Source organism: Podarcis vaucheri (assembly GCF_965113315.1).
Source record: "Podarcis vaucheri genome assembly, chromosome: 2".
NCBI lineage: Eukaryota > Metazoa > Chordata > Lepidosauria > Squamata > Lacertidae > Podarcis > Podarcis vaucheri.
The window spans coordinates 36,217,763-36,238,577 of NC_138760.1; the positions used below are offsets into that span (position 1 = coordinate 36,217,763).

A 20,815-nucleotide genomic window follows, 5' to 3' on the forward strand; every position below is an offset into this window, starting at 1 on the left:
CTTGAAGGCTAGGAAGGAGGAGTTGCTGTATTCTATAAGAATCCCTTCTCCTTGCTTAGGAGGATTCTAATTTATATTTATTTACCAGCTCAAGATGTAGAGGAAGGTGGTTTAAATACTTTCTACAGTCAAAAACATTTATCAATGAAGTTTGATTAGCAAAATTGGAAGTAAGAAGGAACTTGACTAGTAACATTAATTACAATACCAAACATGGTCAGAATAGGACTTAAACTTGGTATCACAACTTAATAACAAAATACTGTGCATAATTCAGATATAAAAATTTCTACTTCATTGAAAATTTAATCCTTTATGTTGTAGTTTCGGATTTTGGCCATTCGCTGAGGGGTCTGGGGCTTTCTGGTTCGGTTGTAAGATGACTTGTTTGGGTTTTGCTTTGTCTGAACTTCAAACTTAGTCCCTCTGACAGTCAAGGCAGCTGCTGGTACTCTTTCTGTGTAGTATGTGTGGGCTTCTTCCTGAGAGTCTTCAAGTCTTTTTGGTTCATGGATAACCTGGGATTTCTCTGCAAATCGAAAGGAAGAGAAAATGGATATTATTTTAGTTTGATGCCAATTGCTCAGAGCAGCATAAACATATATTAAGTAGTGGAGACAGGAACGTCTAGGGGAGTGGGCAGAACACTTTGAAAAATATCTGCCCACCCCAGTACCCCCATTTGCTATTGCCACCATTCAGGGGAGCAGAGCCAGAAGTCATATGATACCATTATTTCATACTATCAACAGCACCTGTTATTGTGGGGACACTACCATCTGTCTATGTATCTGACTTTATTATTGTGAACTGCTTTGAGAACCATTAGGGTTGAAAAATATACAAACACTGTAAAATAAATAATTTTCACTTGCAGTTAAGAAGGTTGACATATTGGTGGGGGATAAGATAACTTTTAAATCCTTGTGATTTATTGCCTATAAAAGAGTCATAGGTTTGGCTTTGCAATTTTTATTTATTTGAATTGTTTTAATGTTTTCTTCTCCTGAAGGTTTTTCATCTGATGGGAAAGTGCTGTAATCAGAGGCACAGAGCCTTTCCCCACTATAGTCTTAATGGTGTAGTGAAGTACAGTGGTACCTCGGGTTAAGTACTTAATTCGTTCTGGAGGTCTGTTCTTAACCTGAAACTGTTCTTAACCTGAAGCACCACTTTAGCTAATGGGGCCTCCTGCTACTGCCGTGCCACTGGAGCACGATTTCTATTCTCATCCTGAAGCAAAGTTCTTACTTAACCTGAAGCACTATTTCTGGGTTAGCGGAGTCTGTAACTTGAAGTGTATGTAACCTGAAGCGTATGTAACCCGAGGTACCACTGTATAGATACATCTGTTACTGTATAGACATACAGTGGTACCTCTTGTTGCGAATGGGATCCATTCTGGAGGCCCGTTCGCAACCTGAAAAGAACGCAACCCGCGTCTGCGCAGCTTCTGCACATGCACGAACGGCGAAACCGGAAGTAACCCCTTCCGGTACTTCCGGGTTGCTGTGGGACGCAACCTGAAAACGCACAACCTGAAGCAAACGTAACATGAGGTATGACTCTATCTGTTACTGAAATTCACTGATCAACAAACTTCTTATTAAGGTCACCAACCAACTACATTTTACATTTATTTGTGGGCCAATTTGTTACTTCTTTGTATGAAAGAGACCACTCCATTCTTAAACATCCTGTACTGAAGTGACCAGAACACCTATGGCAAATCCCACTTCAAATCTCATCTTTACCACAAACTCACTGTTTTAAGATGTAGCAGAAAGTGAATGGTAGATATCAAACAAGCATTTGAATTTTCTTTTGCCTGATATTCCTAGGTCAGAAAGATGTTTACATTATCAGCTTGAAGGCTTCCATGTAAATACTGTTTTAAGGTGAAGGAGAACAGTCTTTCTGGAAATATCAGCTCTTCTTCATCTTACATTTTTTTTTAACTTCCAATTTTGCCTTTGGCTAGGCAGAAATGCAACTATTCAAACATAACTGAATGGATGGATATTTTGCATTTGTGCACTGCATTTCCCAAAAACACAACATTTGTGTGATGAATTTGCCCAGTCCAGCTCTGTTATGATTATTTCCATACGAAAATTCACTCTCATACTTACAAGCTCAGATTCTGATACTAGGAATTGTCAAGTATAGAAAATCACATCAGAATAAGTTAATATTTGTAAAGCACTTGAACGATGAAAAGTCTTGCATAACAGCAAAGTAAAATTGCATTTGTAGAGCCAGAAAGGAGTTCAAATCTGTTGGTTAATATTCTACTCAGACCTCTCATTGTCTGGTGCTTTACCCACATGATGGAAAAAGTGTTGAAATTTTGTCCCATAAGCAAGAGTGAAAGGTAACATATGACCCAATAAGAGCCAAATTTCAGCCAAGACAACTGGACCAATCATAATGAGCTATAATAAAAGTGGTTCTTCAGTTTTCGTCATCCAAGTTCAAATATTGCAGCACAACATCTATTGCAGTTCTAACTGTTTCCCATTTCTCTACCCTTTGGCAGCTTTTTTTATGAAGCTATAATTCCCCAAGGACTGGAGCTCTGACCACAAACCATAGAAACCTAATTTTTCTCTCTCCCCACTACTCAGCATATATGTTGATGTTATCAACTTAATTCTGTCAAGAATGCGGTAATTTTCTCAATGGATAAGGTAAATCATAGTCTAACAAATAAGGCAAGAGAAGGAGCTGGAAAACATTTGGTTTGTAGTCACTTTTCAGCCTTTCTTCTTCTAACAGCAGCTCTTTGAGCTACTTTTAAAAACTCAGGAGATGATCAAAATCCGTGTCAACTCAGTGCTGCTGTTCGTGAGAAGTGCATGCAAATAATCTTTTCTAGGTAAACGCTCTTTGTTCACATCTATAATCACACTAACTAAAATCCCTTTTACACTGCTAAACGCCAGCTGTTGAAAGTTGGCCCAAACAAGAATGTGTTAGAACACAGGGAAGACATCTCTCCAAGTTATATGACTGTTCTGGGGAATAGGGTGTTATACCAATGTTTTCTTCAGCAAACTGTAGCTCTCTTTCTATTGGGGAGGGGGGATCTTGGGTACTAGACAACAGCTGCAGAGCAAAAGAAATATTTAGTTCAGAACTGTGGCTCAACAACAGTCTGTCTGTTTCCTCTTGCAAGGGAGGGCAGAGATATTTTCCCAGCCTGGACCTCCACATTCTGAAATGAGGAGAAAGAGTGATAACTAGTTGCTATGGTGACTAGGCCTTGGCCAAGCTGTGCCACAATGGCCATAGTATGAAGAAGGTACAAAGTTGGATACTTTCAGCAGCTTGGGCCCACTGTACATCCTGATAAGACCCTGGGATCATGTAAGGAGAGTAAAGTGATATGATAAACTTTTCCCTCAATACCTGCCATTTACCAATGCAGAACTAGATTTCAGTTATAAGCAAAGTAGGGAAGGGGGTGTGGAGAAGGACCCAATTAGCAAGCAAGAATTAGGGTGTTGGGAGGAGAGAAAAGACTGCATTTTTACACATAGACAGTTTGCTTTTAGATTTCATTCTGGCGGTTTGTGAGAATTTTATACTGGGTTAGGTTTTACTATGCTGACACACCTCTTTACCCTGGCTTTTGACACTTGAGGTGTATATTGATAGGACCCACATTCTTTTTATGATTATAAAAAGTTGAAGGAGCGTCTCCACCTCCATCGCTCGGCCCGGACACTTGAGGTCCAGCACCGAGGGCCTTCTGGCGGTTCCCTCACTGCGAGAAGCCAAGTTACAGGGAACCAGGCAGAGGGCCTTCTCGGTAGTGGCACCCGCCCTGTGGAACGCCCTCCCACCAGATGTCAAAGAGAACAACAACTACCAGACTTTTAGAAGACATCTGAAGGCAGCCCTGTTTAGGGAAGCTTTTAATGTTTGATGTATCATAGTATTTTAATATTCTTTTGGAAGCCGCCCAGAGTGGCTGGGGAAACCCAGCCAGATGGGCGGGGTATAAATAATAAATTATTATTATTATTATTATTATTATTATTATTATTATTATTATTATTATTTTAAACCACTTTTAATCTTGTATCAATGTTGTAACCTGCTCTGGGCCCTCAGGGTAAAGGGTGGGTAATAAACAAGCAAACAAAAAACAAATAAATAAATCAAGCTATTGGTCCTGCCAGTAAAGTGGTAGGAAGGGAACAGGCTTCTTTCTCTGAATAACATGGGTAGATTGTAAAATCTACATTGCATCAATTCTGTGCCCTCTACAGTGTTCCTGAAAAAATGCAGCAAAGATCGTTTAGCAATGTATAAATCGACTCAAACTTTTTTATTAAAGCAGAGATTCAACAAGGACACAAAACAGTCCTTATTTTCACCTGTGAGGTGATGGAGGGTGGCATTTTAAAGTCTTGCGATATACACATCACTTGCATCTGCATTTTGAGAGCCAGAATTTCTTTTTTGCATTCAGGTTTCCAATACTAGATTAGGTAATTGGTGTCCTTGCAAACTGCCAATTGAGTTTCACCTGCTGACAGCATGAAACATTAGGCAAGTTACTGTGACATCTGCATGTGCAAACACTGTTTTTGCTTTAGCAACAGGTTATTGACCTGCAGTATCTTCAATTATCTTCAATGTCTCGGTGTACCAAATAATTTTACCATAGCACGTGGGTCATTGCCAAAAGCACACATGCCATCCCATACTGTCACCCCTGCTCGCTGCCACAGCCTATAGAAATGCTGCTATACCAGGACATAAAAATAATCTGCAAGTGTGTTACACACGTTGCATTTTCAAAGCCCTTGGTAAACGTTAACCAATTAATCAAAATCCTGAAGCTACTCGGGAGAGGATTGTTCAATTTGTGAAACTGTCTGGTGGATTCATTTAAACAAACAAGCATGCCAGTAGGGAAAAGATTAAAAGCAAAAGAGACGGTCTAATACTGTAGAGGCAAAAAAGGTAGATGAGCTAAGACAATGATTCAACGACTTGGATGATGGACTCAAGGGCATCCTGATCAAATTTGCAGATGACACCAAACTGGGAGGGGTGGCTAACACCCCAGAGGACAGGATCACACTTCAAAACGACCTTGACAGATTAGAGAACTGGGCAAAAACAAACAAGATGAATTTTAACCGGGAGAAATGTAAAGTATTGCACTTGGGCAAAAAAAATGAGAGGCACAAATACAAGATGGGTGACACCTGGCTTGAGAGCAGTACATGTGAAAAGGATCTAGGAGTCTTGGTTGACCACAAACTTGACATGAGCCAACAGTGTGACGCGGCAGCTAAAAAAGCCAATGCAATTCTGGGCCTTATCAATAGGAGTATAGCATCTAGATCAAGGGAAGTAATAGTGCCACTGTATTCTGCTCTGGTCAGACCTCACCTGGAGTACTGTGTCCAGTTCTGGGCACCACAGTTCAAGAAGGACACTGACAAAGTGGAACGTGTCCAGAGGAGGGCAACCAAAATGGTCAAAGGCCTGGAAACGATGCCTTATGAGGAACGGCTAAGGGAGCTGGGCATGTTTAGCCTGGAGAAGAGGAGGTTAAGGGGTGATATGATAGCCATGTTCCAATATATAAAAGGATGTCACATAGAGGAGGGAGAAAGGTTGTTTTCTGCTGCTCCAGAGAAGCGGACACGGAGCAATGGATCCAAACTACAAGAAAGAAGATTCCATCTAAACATTAGGAAGAACTTCCTGACAGTAAGAGCTGTTCGACAGTGGAATTTGCTGCCAAGGAGTGTGGTGGAGTCTCCTACTTTGGAGGTCTTTAAGCAGAGGCTTGACAACCATATGTCAGGAGTGCTCTGATGGTGTTTCCTGCTTGGCAGGGGGTTGGACTCGATGGCCCTTGTGGTCTCTTCCAACTCTATGAGTCTATGATTCTATGATTCTATGATTCTATGAATACAAGAGGAACCCGCTGGATGAGGCCAATGGCCAATGGCCCATCTAGTCCAGCATCCTGTTCTCACAATGACCAACCAAATGACTGTGGGAAACCTGCAAGCAGGATTTGAGCATGAGAGCACTCTCCACTCTTGTGGTTTCCAGCAACTGATATTCAGAAGCATTGCTGCTTCCAACTATTGAGACAGAGCATAGTCACAATGGCTTGTAGCCATTGATAGCCTTATCCTCCATGAATTTGTCTAATCCTCCTTTAATGCCATCCACGTTGGTGGCCGCTGCTCACTGCCATTGCTGGGAGTCAGTTCCATAGTTTATGTTCTATGTGAAGAAGTACTTTCTTTGGTCTGTCCTGAATCTTCCAACATTCAGCTTCATTGGATGTCCACGAGTTCGAATATTACGAGGGAGAAAACTTTTCCTATCCTCTGTCTCTATGCTGTACATAATTTTATAAACTTCTATCATGTTATCTCTAACTCAGCTTTAATCTTAACTAAAAAGTCCCAAATGCAGTGACCTTTCTTGAAAGGGCTCCATCCCCTTGATCATTTTGCTTGCCCTTTTCTGAACCTTTTCTACCTGTACAACATCCATTTTGACTCAAAAAGACTGAGAGTTAAGAAAATAGGCCAGCTGTTTTAGATGAGATAAAGGGAGACCTACACAAACGGGATTGCAATAATCAAGCCCAGGTAAGAGAATGAAGAATTTCAGCAGCATTTTCTATGAGAAAGTAAATGATAGAAAACAACTTCATTTTGACAGAGCAGCAAAATCACACCTATATCACAAGCATGTGAAACAGAGAGCGGGGGTGCGCACCATCAAGAGTTAAAGATGTTTAGGAGGGGACGTCAGAAGCTCCACTTCCCATCTCCTCACATTCCTTTCAGAGCTGTGGAGCAGTCTTTCTTTAAAGAGGAAATGATGAGTTGATTAGAGATTCAGGTGGATAGCCATGCTGATCTGTCATAGTCATCATAAATAACAAGATGAAAAAATATTTTGTAATAATTCCAGTGGCACCTTTAAGATCAACTAAATATAAGCTTTCAAGGTATAAGCTTTTGTGTGTAATACACTTTGTTAGATACTCAGTTGACGTGGGCGGCGCTGTGGATTAAACCACAGAGCCTAGGGCTTGCCGATCAGAAGGTCGGCAGTTCGAATCCCCGTGACTGGGTGAGTTCCTGTTGCTCGGTCCCTGCTCCTGCCAACCTAGCAGTTCAAAAGCACGCAGTGCAAGTAGATAAATAGGTACCGCTCAGGCACTGCTCTGGTTCGCCAGAAGCAGCTTAGTCATGCTGGCCACATGACCCAGAAGCTCTACGCCGGCTCCCTCGGCCAGTAGAGCGAGATGAGCGCCGCAACCCCAGAGTTGTCTGCGACTGGACTTAACGGTCAGGGTTCCCTTTACCTTTACCTTTAAATGTGCCACTGGAATTATTAAAAAAGATTTTTTCATCTTTCATCTTGTTATTTATTATGTTAGTTGATTAGAACAGTGGTTCCCAATTAGGGGTCCGGGGACCCCTGGGCATCCGCAAAACCATCCCCTGCCAGAGGACTCACTTATCTTGTTAATTGCACAGTGAAATCCTTTCACAGATCATCTAGCCTCTGCTCTCGACCAGAGTGCCTGCTTGTTGGCAGGGCCAAAACTTGTGAAAGAGTTGCTGGATGACAAGTGAGCTGGGATTGGGCAAAAACCTCTGACACAGTTTCTTGGGGCTCTTGCTATTGGAGGGGGCGAGGAGAGATAGAGTGCACAAACAGCTTGTTAGTTCACATTTTTTAAAAAAATGTAAGGGATCCCTTCCCTTTGCTCTCTACTTTTTAATTGAAAATAATTTCTAATTGCTTTCAACAACTTTCAAGTTTAGAGGATTCTCCCACTGCTTGTACATGGGGTTTTCAGTGAATTTGGGGTTCATATCTCATCTTGGAAATCTAAATGGAGAAATAGCTAAGCAATTTGCCACTATGATTAGCACAACAGCTAATCCTCTGATGATTTAGTTTTGTGCAAATGGCAGCCTGTGTGGATTTTGTTTTCTTGTTTTCTGTGGGAAGCTATGTGGCTACATTTGGGGGTGGGAGGAAGCAGGTACATGGCAGAATCCTAATGAATTAAAAAGTTGCTTGTTCCTATTGGGTAATCAGCAAGAATAAAAACCTTACTCCAAATAAGTATTGTATTTAACTAATTACTCTATTTAAGCCAGGGATGAAACTTGGGCACAGAAGGAAACAACAACAACAACAACAACAACAACAACAGTGTGATGAAATGGGAAGCCAACATACAGCCCCTTGTTGGCTGTCAAGGGGAAGCATAGTGAAGTGATTCTTTGAGTTAAGTGAAGTATGACTTTTTCTGACAGGTTCAAAATTTCCCTCTGATCAGTTGAACAACTTTGCATGGTTGTGTATGGTAGCCTACTTAGCAGATGTTTTCACATACTTGGAACACTTTCAACACAAACCTTCAAGGTAGTGATGTGAATATTTTTTACACTGAAGATAAGATTGAGGCAGTGATTAAAAAGTTATGGCTATGGACAAGCCGAGTAGAAGGTGGTAGCCTTACTAACATCCCAACACTGGAGACATTTCTGGAGGCCACTGATGAAGAACTGATACCAGAAGTAAAACATTACATAAATGAACACCTGTGTGATTTAGCAACTAGCTTCAGAGATTACTTCCCTGCACCAAATTCTGAAAACTCATGGATAAGGAATCCTTTTGAATATGGTGGTGTACAACTAACAACTTTATCTGCGGAAAAGAAAGATGCACTTGTTGACGTGGCTTGTGATGGTTCATTGAAATCATTTTTCAAAGTATGTAAGCTGGACCAATTCTGGGTGAAAGTTTTTGCTGATTGTAGGAAGTTAGGTGAAAAGCTTTGAAACATCTACAGTAGTACCTCAGGTTACAAACTTAATTCGTTCCGGAGGTACGTTCTTAACCTGAAACCATTCTTAACCTGAGGTACCACTTTAGCTAATGGGGCCTCCCGCTGCCGCCATCGTGTGATTTCTGTTCTCATCCTGAGGTAAAGTTCTTAACCCAAGGTACTACTTCCAGCTTAGCGGAGTTTGTAACCAGAAGCATTTGTAACCCGAGGTGTTTGTAACCCGAGGTACCACTGCAGTTCTCTTTTGTTCTACAAAACAAACATTTTCAACATTTTTTTCATATATGAAGAACTGGCATAGAAATCGGCTTGATGTTGAACCAAATTTGAGAATAAAAGTTGAACCAGATATGGAAGGGATTGTTAGGGAGGGGGGGGGGAAGAGTCATGATTTCTCCCATCACATTTAGATTTAGTGTGTTTTTAACATTCTGTTGGGAGCCACCCAGAGTGCCTGCTTTTTTTAGTATACCTAAAATCCTTTCCTTATTTGGGGCTACCCCACATTTTCTGTATACATAAATATATCTTCTTCTTTGGCGATCACTTGTAGTGATGCTGGATTTTGGACCTTGTATAAGGAGAAATGATAGACACTTTCCAACGTTACACCATTGAGTTGGATTTGTGGTGCTGCAGAGGGGTTGTTTTGTGCTTGTTGGTGCAGCACTTTGGTCTTTTGGGCATTGAATGATAGGCCAAGATTTTTGTAAGCTTCTGCGAAGGCATTTAGGATGGTATGGAGGTAATCCTCTGAGTGTGCACATACTACATTGTCATTAGCATACTGAAGCTCTATGACGGATGTTATGGTAACCTTACTCTTTGCTTTCAGCCTACTCAGATTAAAGAGCTTTCCATCTGTTTGATATATGATTTCTACTCTGGTGGGGAGTTTCCCTTCAACAAAGTATAGGATCATGGCGATGAAAATAATAGAGTTGGGGCAATAACACAACCCAGTTTAACACCTGATCTCACTGTGAATGGTTCACTTTGAGAGCCACTGTTATCTGCGATTGTTGCTGTCATATGGTCACAGAGGAGCTGAAGGATGTTCACAAATTTATCTGGGCAGCCGATTTTCAGAAGGACAGTCCACAGGGCATTACGATTTACAGCATCAAAGGCCTTAGTCAGGTCAATGAATGCCATATACAGGGGCTGGTTTTGCTCTCTGCATTTTTCTTGAAGCTGTCAAGCAGGGAAAATCATGTCCACTGTCCTCCTCGAAGGTTGAAAACCATGTTAGGATTCAGGAAGGGTAGCCTCAGATATTTTTAGGAGATGGTTTGCTAAGATCCAGTCGCAGCTAATGAAAAGATGCCTCGATAGTTTCTGCAATCTGTTCTGTCACCTTCTTAAAAGAGATTGATAATTTCGGCATCCCTAAAGTCTGATGGGGCCACCTCTTTCTCCCATATTTTTTCGATGAGCTTGTGAAGTTGTTGTGTAAGTTCAATTCCACCTACTTTGAAGACTTCGGCAGGTATCCCATCAGGTCCTCTGGCTTTGTTGTTAATAGCTGTACATAACTCTCCCAGATTTGGAGATGCTGCAAGCTCATCTCTAATTTGTTTTTGTGGAATTTGTGAGAGGACCTCAGCAGCTGTGGGGGAGTTGTGGTTAAGGAGATGCTGGTAATGTTCTTTCCAGCACACTGCAAGAGCTTCTTTATATTTCAGAAGTTTGGTACCGTCTGTTGAGCATAGGAGGCATGATTTATTGCCATGATTTATTGGCCCATAGATGGTCTTAGGGCTTTAAAGAAACTCTGTGCATCATGAGTGTCGGCTAAGTGCTGGACCTCTTGAGCTTTTTTTATCCACCAGGTGTTATTTAGTTCTCTGATTCTTCTTTGAACCTCAGCCTTAGCGGCAACATAGGTTTTTTTCTTAGTGGTGCAGTTTCTATCTCTTTGCCAGATCAGAAAGGTCTTCCTTTTCTTCTCAAAAATGCATTCAATCTCATGGTCATTCTCATCAAACCAGTCCTGGTGTTTATTGGTTCGATATCCAATAGTTTGTTCAAAGGCTGCAATAGTGGATGTTTTAAGCTTGGTCCAGTGTTCCTCAATGTTGTCAGGAAACTCCAAAAGCAGATGGTCCTTAAGCGTTGTTTGGAAGCAATCCCATGTAATAGGATCTTGAAGGGCTTGAGTGTTCATTTTGTGCCTTGGTTTCCTTCCTAAATATATAGAAAGCTCTTGGCCAGACATTAGCAGTTCAATCCTAAATATGCATGATTGCATTAAGTTCAGCTGAATTCAGTGTAATTTTAATATGTTAAGAACTGAAGACTTAAGCAATGGCCATGTTTGCACATCACAGTAAACCATAGTTAACAGCTTACAGTGAACATGTAAGTTGCTCTGACTTCATTCCTCCTCAAGTGTGGGTGGAAGCAGCAAACCACATTCCCTGGCTTAGTGTTGATCCTCATAATTGTGGATTCCAAAACAAACCTTGGCATCATATTATGACTGTTCAGATTCCACCCACATTAGGGAAGGAACAAAGCAGGAGCCACTTGCACATTCATGGTAAACCATTTATTATGGTTTGCAATACTGTGAATGTGCAAATGCAGTCAAGGCTTACAATCACAGTTCTAATATGTACATTTCACTATGCACGGCGAAATTTATTTCTGAGATTTTTTACTCTAATACAAAGAACTAATTCATAATAACTTCACCTTTTATAAAGTCAGCATCAGAATATATTAAAGCTGTGCTTTTATATCTGCTCCAAACAAAGCTCATGTCATGAGGATAGGCAATGAATATTTACATTTCTTCCTTGGGAGATTTTTATCAAAAGTGGAATAATGTGCTGAATTATATAACTAACTGAGAACAGTGATAGTGTGTCTCTAACAAGCTTACCTGATAATCTCAAAATGGCCTTTCTGCAGCAGTGTCAAAGTTATATATAAAACTAGAGTAAAGGGTGGATGGCTGGTTCCCAGTACTAGAAAGAATAATTTTCTAATTTTCTAATCTCAAGGAGTAGGAAGTTGCCTTGTCTGTCAAAGAATCCCTGAGCACCAATCTTGGATCTCTATCCAATACCGAGGCTATTGGAATAAGCTCTGGGCACAACATTAGTTCATCTGGGGTACATGCAGGCTTATTGGGATCCAAGAGAAGGGATTGCACTCCCTCCTAACATTGCAGTAGAAAGTCAGTAGGGAAGGACAATATGTCTTTTGGGAAAGTTCTGCAGAGCACAGTTTGAAAACTACTGTACTAGAGTAAGTAGTGGAGTTGAAACTATAGACATCTATTAATAGGGCATGCGTGCATGTATTCTCCACTCATTTCAAAATTGGCAAACAAAGAGCAAGAACACTGTGGATTGCACCATAAGTAGGGCAGAGGCATTCCAACGTCTACTGGTATAATGCGTCAAGAAACTGCTGTACAGTACCTGACTCGAATACAAAATTAAATAGCCACTTCATTCTATACCATGCTTACCTTGCTCTTTGTTGCTTTGGGGGCTGAGAATAGAAGGGCTTGATCCCATCTCTAGAATCTGCCAGATTTCCTCCAAGGAGCCAGCAGTACCAGATGATGACAACAAGCCTTGCTGGAGTTGGCTGGGACTTTCTTTTGTAAGTAGTTGAGACTGGTGTGGAACTAAGGTTTCATGCCTTGGGGAATCTGCAACACGATTTCCAACAATTGATTCTGACTGAACCTGTGGAAATGACAGTATGCCCTCAGTAATGATCAGGGATCAATGACATCTGGAAATGAGCTGAAAACATCAAAAGCCAAGGGTAGGCTTGTATGGCTAACAATGTTTCCTTCCTCAGGTTAAGTTTATGGTCTACTAAGACCCCTAGATCCTTTTCACATGTTCTTCTGGTAAGCCAGGTGCCCCCCCACCCAATCTTTGTGTTTGTGAAGCTTGTTATTCCTGCCTAAATGTGCAGCTGGTTATTCCTGCCTAAATGTAGAACCTGACATTTGTCCCTATTGAATTTCATTCAGTTAGTTTGGACCCAGTTCTCCAATCTGTTAAGGTCATCCCAACTTTGTCTTCTGTGGCATTAGCAAAGAATGGTGTCATCTGCAAATTTGATGAGCATCCTCTCAATTCCTTTGTCCAAGTCATTTATAAAGACACTGAACAACAACAGGCCTAGGACAGAATTCTGTGGCACCCCATTTGTCACTTTTTCCCCAGGATGACAAGAAACCATTAATGAGCACTCTTTGGGTTTGGTCAGTCAACCAGTTACAAATTCACCTAATGGTTACCTTGTCCAGCCACATTTTACCAGTTTTTCCACAAGTATATCATGGGGGACTTTGTCAAAAGCCTTACTAAAATCAAGATACACTATGTTCACAACCTTCCCCTGATCTACTAAGCTTGTAATTCTATAAAAAAGAAGAAGAAAAAAATGACATTTGTCTGGCATGACTTGTTTTTGAGAAACCCAAGCTGGGTCTTAGTAATCACAGCAACTTTTCCTAAGTACTCACAGTCTGTTTACTTTTCTGTTCAAGGGCCTTTCCTAGTATTGATGTCAAACTCACCAGTCAAGATGGGTTTAAGATGGGTTGGGACTGATATTTCATAACTGAATGACCTGGAAATTCACATCCAATATAAAGACAAAGCTTGACATAACACTACTAATAGCATACAAAGGGGCTAACTACATGTCACATAGAACTCCAATGCTATGGGGCTTACTATGTAAAAGCAGCTTGGGGAGTTAAATATGGAGTGAAGAAACAGTGGGAAGTGCTTAGTTCTTTTCCTGTTTGTGGGGATTCTGTTCCAAATTGCATCTCCACATGGTTTTCTGTCCAATGGGGTTCAGCATTATTTTATTAGCTTGATTATAGCTCCATCTACATACAGCGTGCTTTATTTACAAAGAACAAGAGGACGTGTTCCTATCCCAAAGGGTTTACAATGCAAAAATAGACACAAGAGAAAAACAGAAGAAGGTGAGAGAAATGTAGGCAGGGGTAAACAGGTGGAAAATATACAATGATTCCAGTTAACTATACTTCAGCTTAGTTAAAGTAGAGCATTGGGTCTCTAGGAGGTTGTTCAAAAGGCTTCATTAAAAAAGGGAATTTTGGTGAGGGATTTGAAGTAAGTTAAGGAGATGGTCACATGGAAATTCAGTTCAGGGAGATAGTTCCATCCATAACAGGGAAAAGGGGAATAAGGCAGAGTTGTTTCAGGGAACACAAGACATTTGGGTGCCAAGAGGTGAAGAAGCTGGATGATTTAAGATCACAGATAGAGAAGTGTTTGGACATATGTGGGGCTGCCTCTGAAGATGATTTGGAAACTTGAGCTGATGCAGAATTTGGTGGCCAGGTTGCTCACCGAGGCAAGACAGTCTGAGCATATTACACTGATCCTGGCCTGACTGCACTGGCTGCCAATTAGTTTCTGGACCCAATTCAAAGTGCTGGTGTTGACCTATAAAGCCTTACATGCGCAGGACCACAATACCTCAAGGACCACCTCTCCCCATATGAATGCAATCATCATCTTGAGGCCTTTCATCATGTGCCTCCTCCACATGATGTGGCAACACAAGAATAGGCCTTTCTGCAATGGCTCCATTTGTGAAATCCTCTCCCCAGGGAGGCTCACCCTCACCTGGCGCCTTCAATATACATCTTTAGGCCCCAAGCAATAAAGACTCTCCTCCTGGAAGAGAGGGGAGTGGTTGTGGGCGGGAGCCGAGCTCCACCTCTAGCGGGGGCGTTGCCCCCTGCCTCCCACTCACCTGCATCAACAGGCTCCACCTACTGGTGAATAAACCCCCCTTGTTTTAGACTCACCCCTCTCTGAGGGGGTGGAGTCAGCTGACATAATCCAATGCCTAAGCCAATACCTTTTCACTTGCTGTAATCAATAAAGTTGTGGCCTTTTCTTGCCCATTAACCTTATAACATGTGTCCTTGTGTATTCATTCCACTTTGCGGGGATCGGGTTCTCGAACCACAATGTTCTTTTTCAACCAGACATTCTATGTCTTTTAATGTGGGAGGAGGGGGTTATTGGCTTGTTTTGTTCTTGTTTTTCACGTGTATTTTGTGTTTTTATTTTGTATTTTATGCTGTGGACTACCCTGAGGTCTTCAGATGAAGGGTGGTATACAAATGTAACAAACAAACAGAGCTACGGGGAAGCAAAGCAATAGAAGGTTAAACACCTATAAATACAAATAATAAACAAATATTTTAAACACTGATTGGAAGGAAGCAGCTTGGGGGTGGGTATTTGAATATAATACGTTGGACTATACCTGTTTCATAGGGATTTCTGCTTCTTCACTACAGCTGCTGCTTCTCGGGAGATTTTCGGTATTTAAGTTCTCAACAAAATAAGGACACTTTCCTGGGGCATGCTTTCTCTGCGCATACTGTAACTCCTGCCATGAAAAGAAACAGTCTAAATTAGTAGCTTTGATTTATTACAAGCTTCTTTCTCAATTCTCTAGAAATATGTTTTAATAAAATGGGACAGGTTAAGCACTAATATTCTCAGAAAAAGAACAGATAAAGCTCTCATTCCCTAACGTACTTCCACTAACAGTGGTGGTCCAAACTGATTTTCTACATACAATCCCAAACTCTGGTTATTGCACAGACCTGGAAGACTGCAGCCATGATCCGGTTATGCATGTCAAACCCCATTAACAAACTGGAGCATTTATAACACATGCAATTCAGTGCACCATCAATTAATTCTCTTCAGTTACAAAACTAAAACAATTCTATATTGCTTATAAATATTTTAATAAGGGATCACTGTAAGATTTTGTTGTTTTTGTTGTTGTTGTTGTTTTTTACTAAGGCTGGGCTGGTGCTCCCAAAAGCCTTGTCTTCTCATAAAAGCCCTTTTTATCACTAAAGCACTTCAGTTTGCCTACATTTTCTAAAAGTTAGCTACTAATTTGATGGTGTCTTTTGTTTGTAATTATATTACTCTCTCCATATATATACAGTGGTACCTCGGGTTACAGACGCTTCAGGTTACATATGCTTCAGGTTACAGACTTCGCTAACCCAGAAATATTACCTCGGGTTAAGAACTTTGCTTCAGGATGAGAACAGAAATCATGCGGCGGCAGCAGTGGCAACAGCGGGAGGCCCCGTTAGCTAAAGTGGTACCTCAGGTTAAGAACAGTTTCGGGTTAAGAACGGACCTCCAGAATGAATTAAGTTCTTAACCCGAGGTACCACTGTGTGTGTGTGTGTGTGTGTGTGTGTGTGTGTGTGTGTGTGTGTATAACAGTCTTAATCTATTTGTTGTTCTCTTTTAATCAATTAGGCTTCAAACGGCTGAATAGCATATATTTTTATTAAAATGAGCAAAAGCAACCAATCAATTCCTCTCCTCAGTCCACCCCCCCATCCTAATATTACATTCCTATACACGTCTACCCAGAAGTAAGCTCCATCGAGTTCAATGGTGCTTCATTTCACAGAAATTCTAAAATGGAATTTAAGCTTCCCTGTTCTTTATCTCTTCCCATAACTGAAAGAGGTGACTAGCTATGGACTTCACTACCTTTGCAAACTGAAGAGAGGCACTGGACAGAGCAGCCAATTCTGTTGGTTTAATTTTACATCATGAGCCAGTTGGCTGCTCTACAGTATGACTGTCTCCCTAGGCTTGCTTCATGTAGGTCATTGACTCCAAGGACTCATGGGAATCACAGTAATCCCAGGGTCCTTCTTAGTGCATAAAAATGATCACCAAATAGATCTGCTGACATCTTCATCTCAAACTTTGTAATATCACATTCCTCCAATACTTTGAGCTGTCTCTGATCATGATAGAAAAGTCAGAGTTGCAGTCAACTGTGTTCCAGCATGCCATGGAAGTGATTGCTATACACAGAGATAGTTAATCTTCTTTGGTGCAAGGGCTGCATTCACCTTGGTCAATCTTCCAGGGGCTGGATGCCAGTTCTGCAGTGTGGTCACAAGCAGGTTATTTCCCCCTCTCTGCTCATGAAATTAACAATCTGAAGACTAGGAAGGGATGATTTGTACCCCCATCAGAGCACTGGACTGGGTGGAGATACTTAAACCTTTCTGCCAACCCCTGTGCTGTGTCTACTTTATTTCTCAAAATCAGTGAGATCTGGGGTGGGGTATAAAAATTTTGCTTGAGGGAGGGAGGGAGGGGATACAGCCAGTCTACCTGTAAAACATGCATAGTGAAAGCATACTGCATGTCACTCTCCAGTCCACAGTTTGCACAAAGTCATCGCTGTGACTGGGAGAGGGCTTGGCATTCTCAGGACAGGCTTCCCTCCGAACCAGGCCTTATGGCAATACTCCAGAGGTTCTGCACATCCAGCAAGTACTGACATGTTGCCTAAAGGAGAAGCCTACACTACCTGTGTCGTAAGCTGGTACTGGAGGTGCTCTAAAGCCAGAAGACGGTGCTTCGTCTCCCTGACAAGTTCTTTAGGATGTAGGGCACAAGATGAAGTGTGACCCTGAGGATGCTTTGAAATCTTGAAGTCCTGAGAGCCTAGAAATCCTAAGAAAATAAATAGGTAGGAGTTTTCCACATTGCATTTAACATGGCATTTTAAAATAGAAAAGATCTTGCCTACAAGAAACTGCTGCTCACAGCTGTAAATGAATTACACTGTTGTGGCAGTGTATCAGTGTGTAAGTTTAAAGAGATGTATAGAAACTAGCCTGGGAAAATCTTTTCCAAGCTATGACCTTCACCTCTTCACTTCATTCAAAGAAGCTGGGCCACGGAACACAAACTTTGAAATGAAATTCTCATACAAGGCTTCCATTTAGGCCTCAATTTTGTTAAACAATAATCTCATTCTGCATTGTTTATTTCCAGGAAAGAAAATCAAACATACAAGTGCTTATTTCAGGAATATTCAAAAATACATGATAAGTACATAACATAGTTCTTTGCTGTTATGCAACATGCAGCTGCTACCTTAACCTTTCAGTGCCAGTACCGAAGGTTTCCAAAGCCAAGAGTAAGAAACAAATACTCTGTTCATGCTTTTCTACCATATTCAATACTTGGCGCAACTTAATTACTAGTACTTCATTCTCAAGTGATAACTGGGATTTCTTAATCTCAGCAAAGAGCCTACAGACAACACTTCAGTTTCCTAGTGTTCTCAATCTCAGGAAGCTAAATTTCTCATAAAAGAACCAAGATCCTTCTACCTTAATGAGATTACCTTCCTTTGAAGCTGCTCCAAGTTCTGCTCTTAGTCTGTTTACCATCTCTAGTAGCTGATGCTTCTCTTTGCTCAAACTGCAGATCTTTCTCACAGCTTCCTTCAATCTACCTTGTCTCACTTGTGCATGATTTCCTATAAGTTGATGGGGTCCATCACCAGCCTCCATGCCAAATAACTGTTGCCTGAGCTGTACAGAATCTTCCTGAAGCTTCCTGGTCACTGAATTCTAGAAGAATAAACGACAAGGATCAAAATAAATGAAGTGATTTTTTGGCAGGATATATATTCCATTATAATGAAAAAAAACTATGCCCAAATGACAGCTACCATAAAAAGATTGCAGTCTTGAATAGTGTGTTGTATGAACCAAAACAAAAATGAAATTCCTATACTAATCTCAAACTGTGTGCCATGAGAAGTGCTGAAGAGTGTATTGAGAAATGAAGCCACCACTTTGGAGGCTACTTCTACTCTATAGGCCTCTGAAATGGGGAGACCCCATGCAGCACTGATCACTCCTTAATCTGCCAGGGTCAGAGTTGGCCCAAGACATTTTGCTGCCTGAAGTGAAGGACAAAATGGCACCTCTTCCTATTCCATGTATAGAGAGTGACTAGACAGGCACCTGAATATTACTAAGGCTAGCTTAGAGGGCAAACAATAGGTAAGTTATGTGAGCCAGTGTGGTGTAATGGTTAAGAGCGGTAGACTCATAATCTGGGGAACCGGGTTCGCGTCTCCGCTCCTCCACATGCAGCTGCTGGGTGACCTTGGGCCAGTCACACTTCTCTGAAGTCTCTCAGCCCCACTCAACTCACAGAGTGTTTGTTGTGGGGGAGGAAGGGAAAGGAGAATGTTAGCCGCTTTGAGACTCCTTCGGGTAGTGATAAAGCGGGATATCAAATCCAAACAACAACTCCTCCTCCTCTTCTTCTTCTTCTTCTTCTTCTTCTTCTTCTTCTTCTTCTTCTCTGCCCCCCAGCACTTTGCTGCTGCTTCCCACCCCACCCAGCATCTGCCACCAGAGGCAGCCTCCTTACTCTGCCTAATGGTAGAGCCGGTCCTGATTAGTATACAGCGGAAACATCATCCCAATAAAGACACACTCCTGAGCAAACCTGCACTGTATCAGGATTTCATCTCCAATGCTGGTTCCTGAGCCTTCTGCCCACAAAATGCACCGTGCTGCCTCTAGGCTAAATATTCCAAATAGCTTGAGGCCTGTAAATCTATACCTCATTGTGATCTCTTATCTCCCCTGAGAGCAGGGGACCCCTCTTAATTATTCCACCTGTTCACCAACTTGGTTCATGAAGGATGTGCAGACCAGCACTACTGGTGACTTCTCTTCCATGGAAAATCTCAAAGCTACGTGAGTCCTTTTTGGCCCGACTTTTGGTGGCCATGGTTAGGCTGGTATAATTCAAGTTTGATACTGTGGTTGACATTATGTAAAACTGGAGGTGTCTGATGTGGAAAAAATACTTGCGAATATAGTAAAGTAAGATAAATCTTATCCCTTTCAGATTGAATAGCTGCAATTTTAGCCAAATGATTCATCCCCCACAGTATGATGGAATAATACAAGCCATTCTCCTTTGCAACCAGTATCAGTTAAATTAGACCAGCCCTCTTATGATAGTCGTTCATGTATCCTAGTAGACTGGAATAACTGTGATACATGGAGTTACAATGCCTCCTAGTGGAAGTTGATGGATAAGTACAGATTCTAACTTTTAGATTAAAATACAGTGGTACCTCAGGTTACAAACACTTTGGATTACAAACACCGGGTTACAAACTCCGCTAACCTAGAAGAGTTACCTCAGGTTGAGAACTTTGCCCCAGGATGAGAACGGAAATTGTGTGCTGGTGGTGCGGCAGCAGCGGGAGGCCCCATTAGCGAAAGCGCGCCTCAGGTTAAGAACAGTTTCAGGTTAAGAACGGACCTCCGGAACAAATTAAGTTTGTAACCTGAGGTACCACTGTATTAGAGTGCTGTGACCAGAGAATATGATGCTTCTTACAGCAAATATATAAAAAACTAAGTACTAGCTTTATTACGAATAAAAGAAGCCCATATTCCCAACCATTCATTGGCTATTATAACTTTGTTCCCTTGAAAACATTATTTTATAATCGTAAGAGCACAAAGATCCAGCATTTTCCTACCACTTCTGTTTCTTGTGTTCTCACTGAATCCACCTGAGGATTTTTCTTTATGCTTTGCTTTTCCAAAGCATTCTTGGTAGCAACTTCATCTGGATGCAATTTACCTGAAAAACAAAGAGCAGATAAAACAGACAGCAAGCTGAGTTGGTGCAGAATGCTAAATATTACCACAAACATGTCTTTCCTGTTCACATGCCATATATATACAATATTAGGGTCAAGAAAAACAGGTCCATTATTGTGAAAAGCTGTTTGATTATTCTGTAAAATATCAAGGAAATTTACCTATCAGAATAATCATACGGTTTCTTTACAGGGAAATAAAATGGCTGCAAGGAAAACTGGGTTTAGAAAATATCAATAATTTCACACACATATCCCTGATATTTCAGGACCCGTGTATAAAACAAATCAGCATACTGTTTTTAGAAGGAAATTGTATTGACCTTCCAGGGCTACAAAAGGTGTCTTTCTCACATGGAAAGTTCTTCCATGAAGGAAAAAAGCATGAACACTGTGATTCACATGTATACAAAACGATGACCC

The 20,815-nt window shown here is 41.2% G+C and overlaps 1 protein-coding gene across 8 annotated transcripts in view; it reads right to left on the reverse strand.

Annotated features, from left to right (window-relative positions):
* Positions 1–281: 281 nt before the first annotated feature.
* Positions 282–20,815, reverse strand: part of CCDC57 (coiled-coil domain containing 57) — a 49,763-nt gene continuing 29,229 nt past the window's right edge. For 6 of the 8 annotated variants that reach the window (XM_082211030.1, XM_082211031.1, XM_082211034.1 and 3 more), the window contains 6 exons: positions 20,270–20,373; positions 18,095–18,323; positions 17,270–17,415; positions 15,164–15,289; positions 12,351–12,573; positions 282–529 (listed from right to left, as the gene is read on the reverse strand). In XM_082211030.1, coding sequence (XP_082067156.1) covers positions 306–529; positions 12,351–12,573; positions 15,164–15,289; positions 17,270–17,415; positions 18,095–18,323; positions 20,270–20,373 — 1,052 coding nt within the window. In that variant the 3' untranslated portion in view covers positions 282–305. Of the gene's footprint in view, positions 530–6,768; positions 6,913–12,350; positions 12,574–13,367; positions 13,475–15,163; positions 15,290–17,269; positions 17,416–18,094; positions 18,324–20,269; positions 20,374–20,815 lie in introns of those variants that run through there. The other 2 variants (XR_014216470.1, XR_014216471.1) reach the window with 2 other exon arrangements.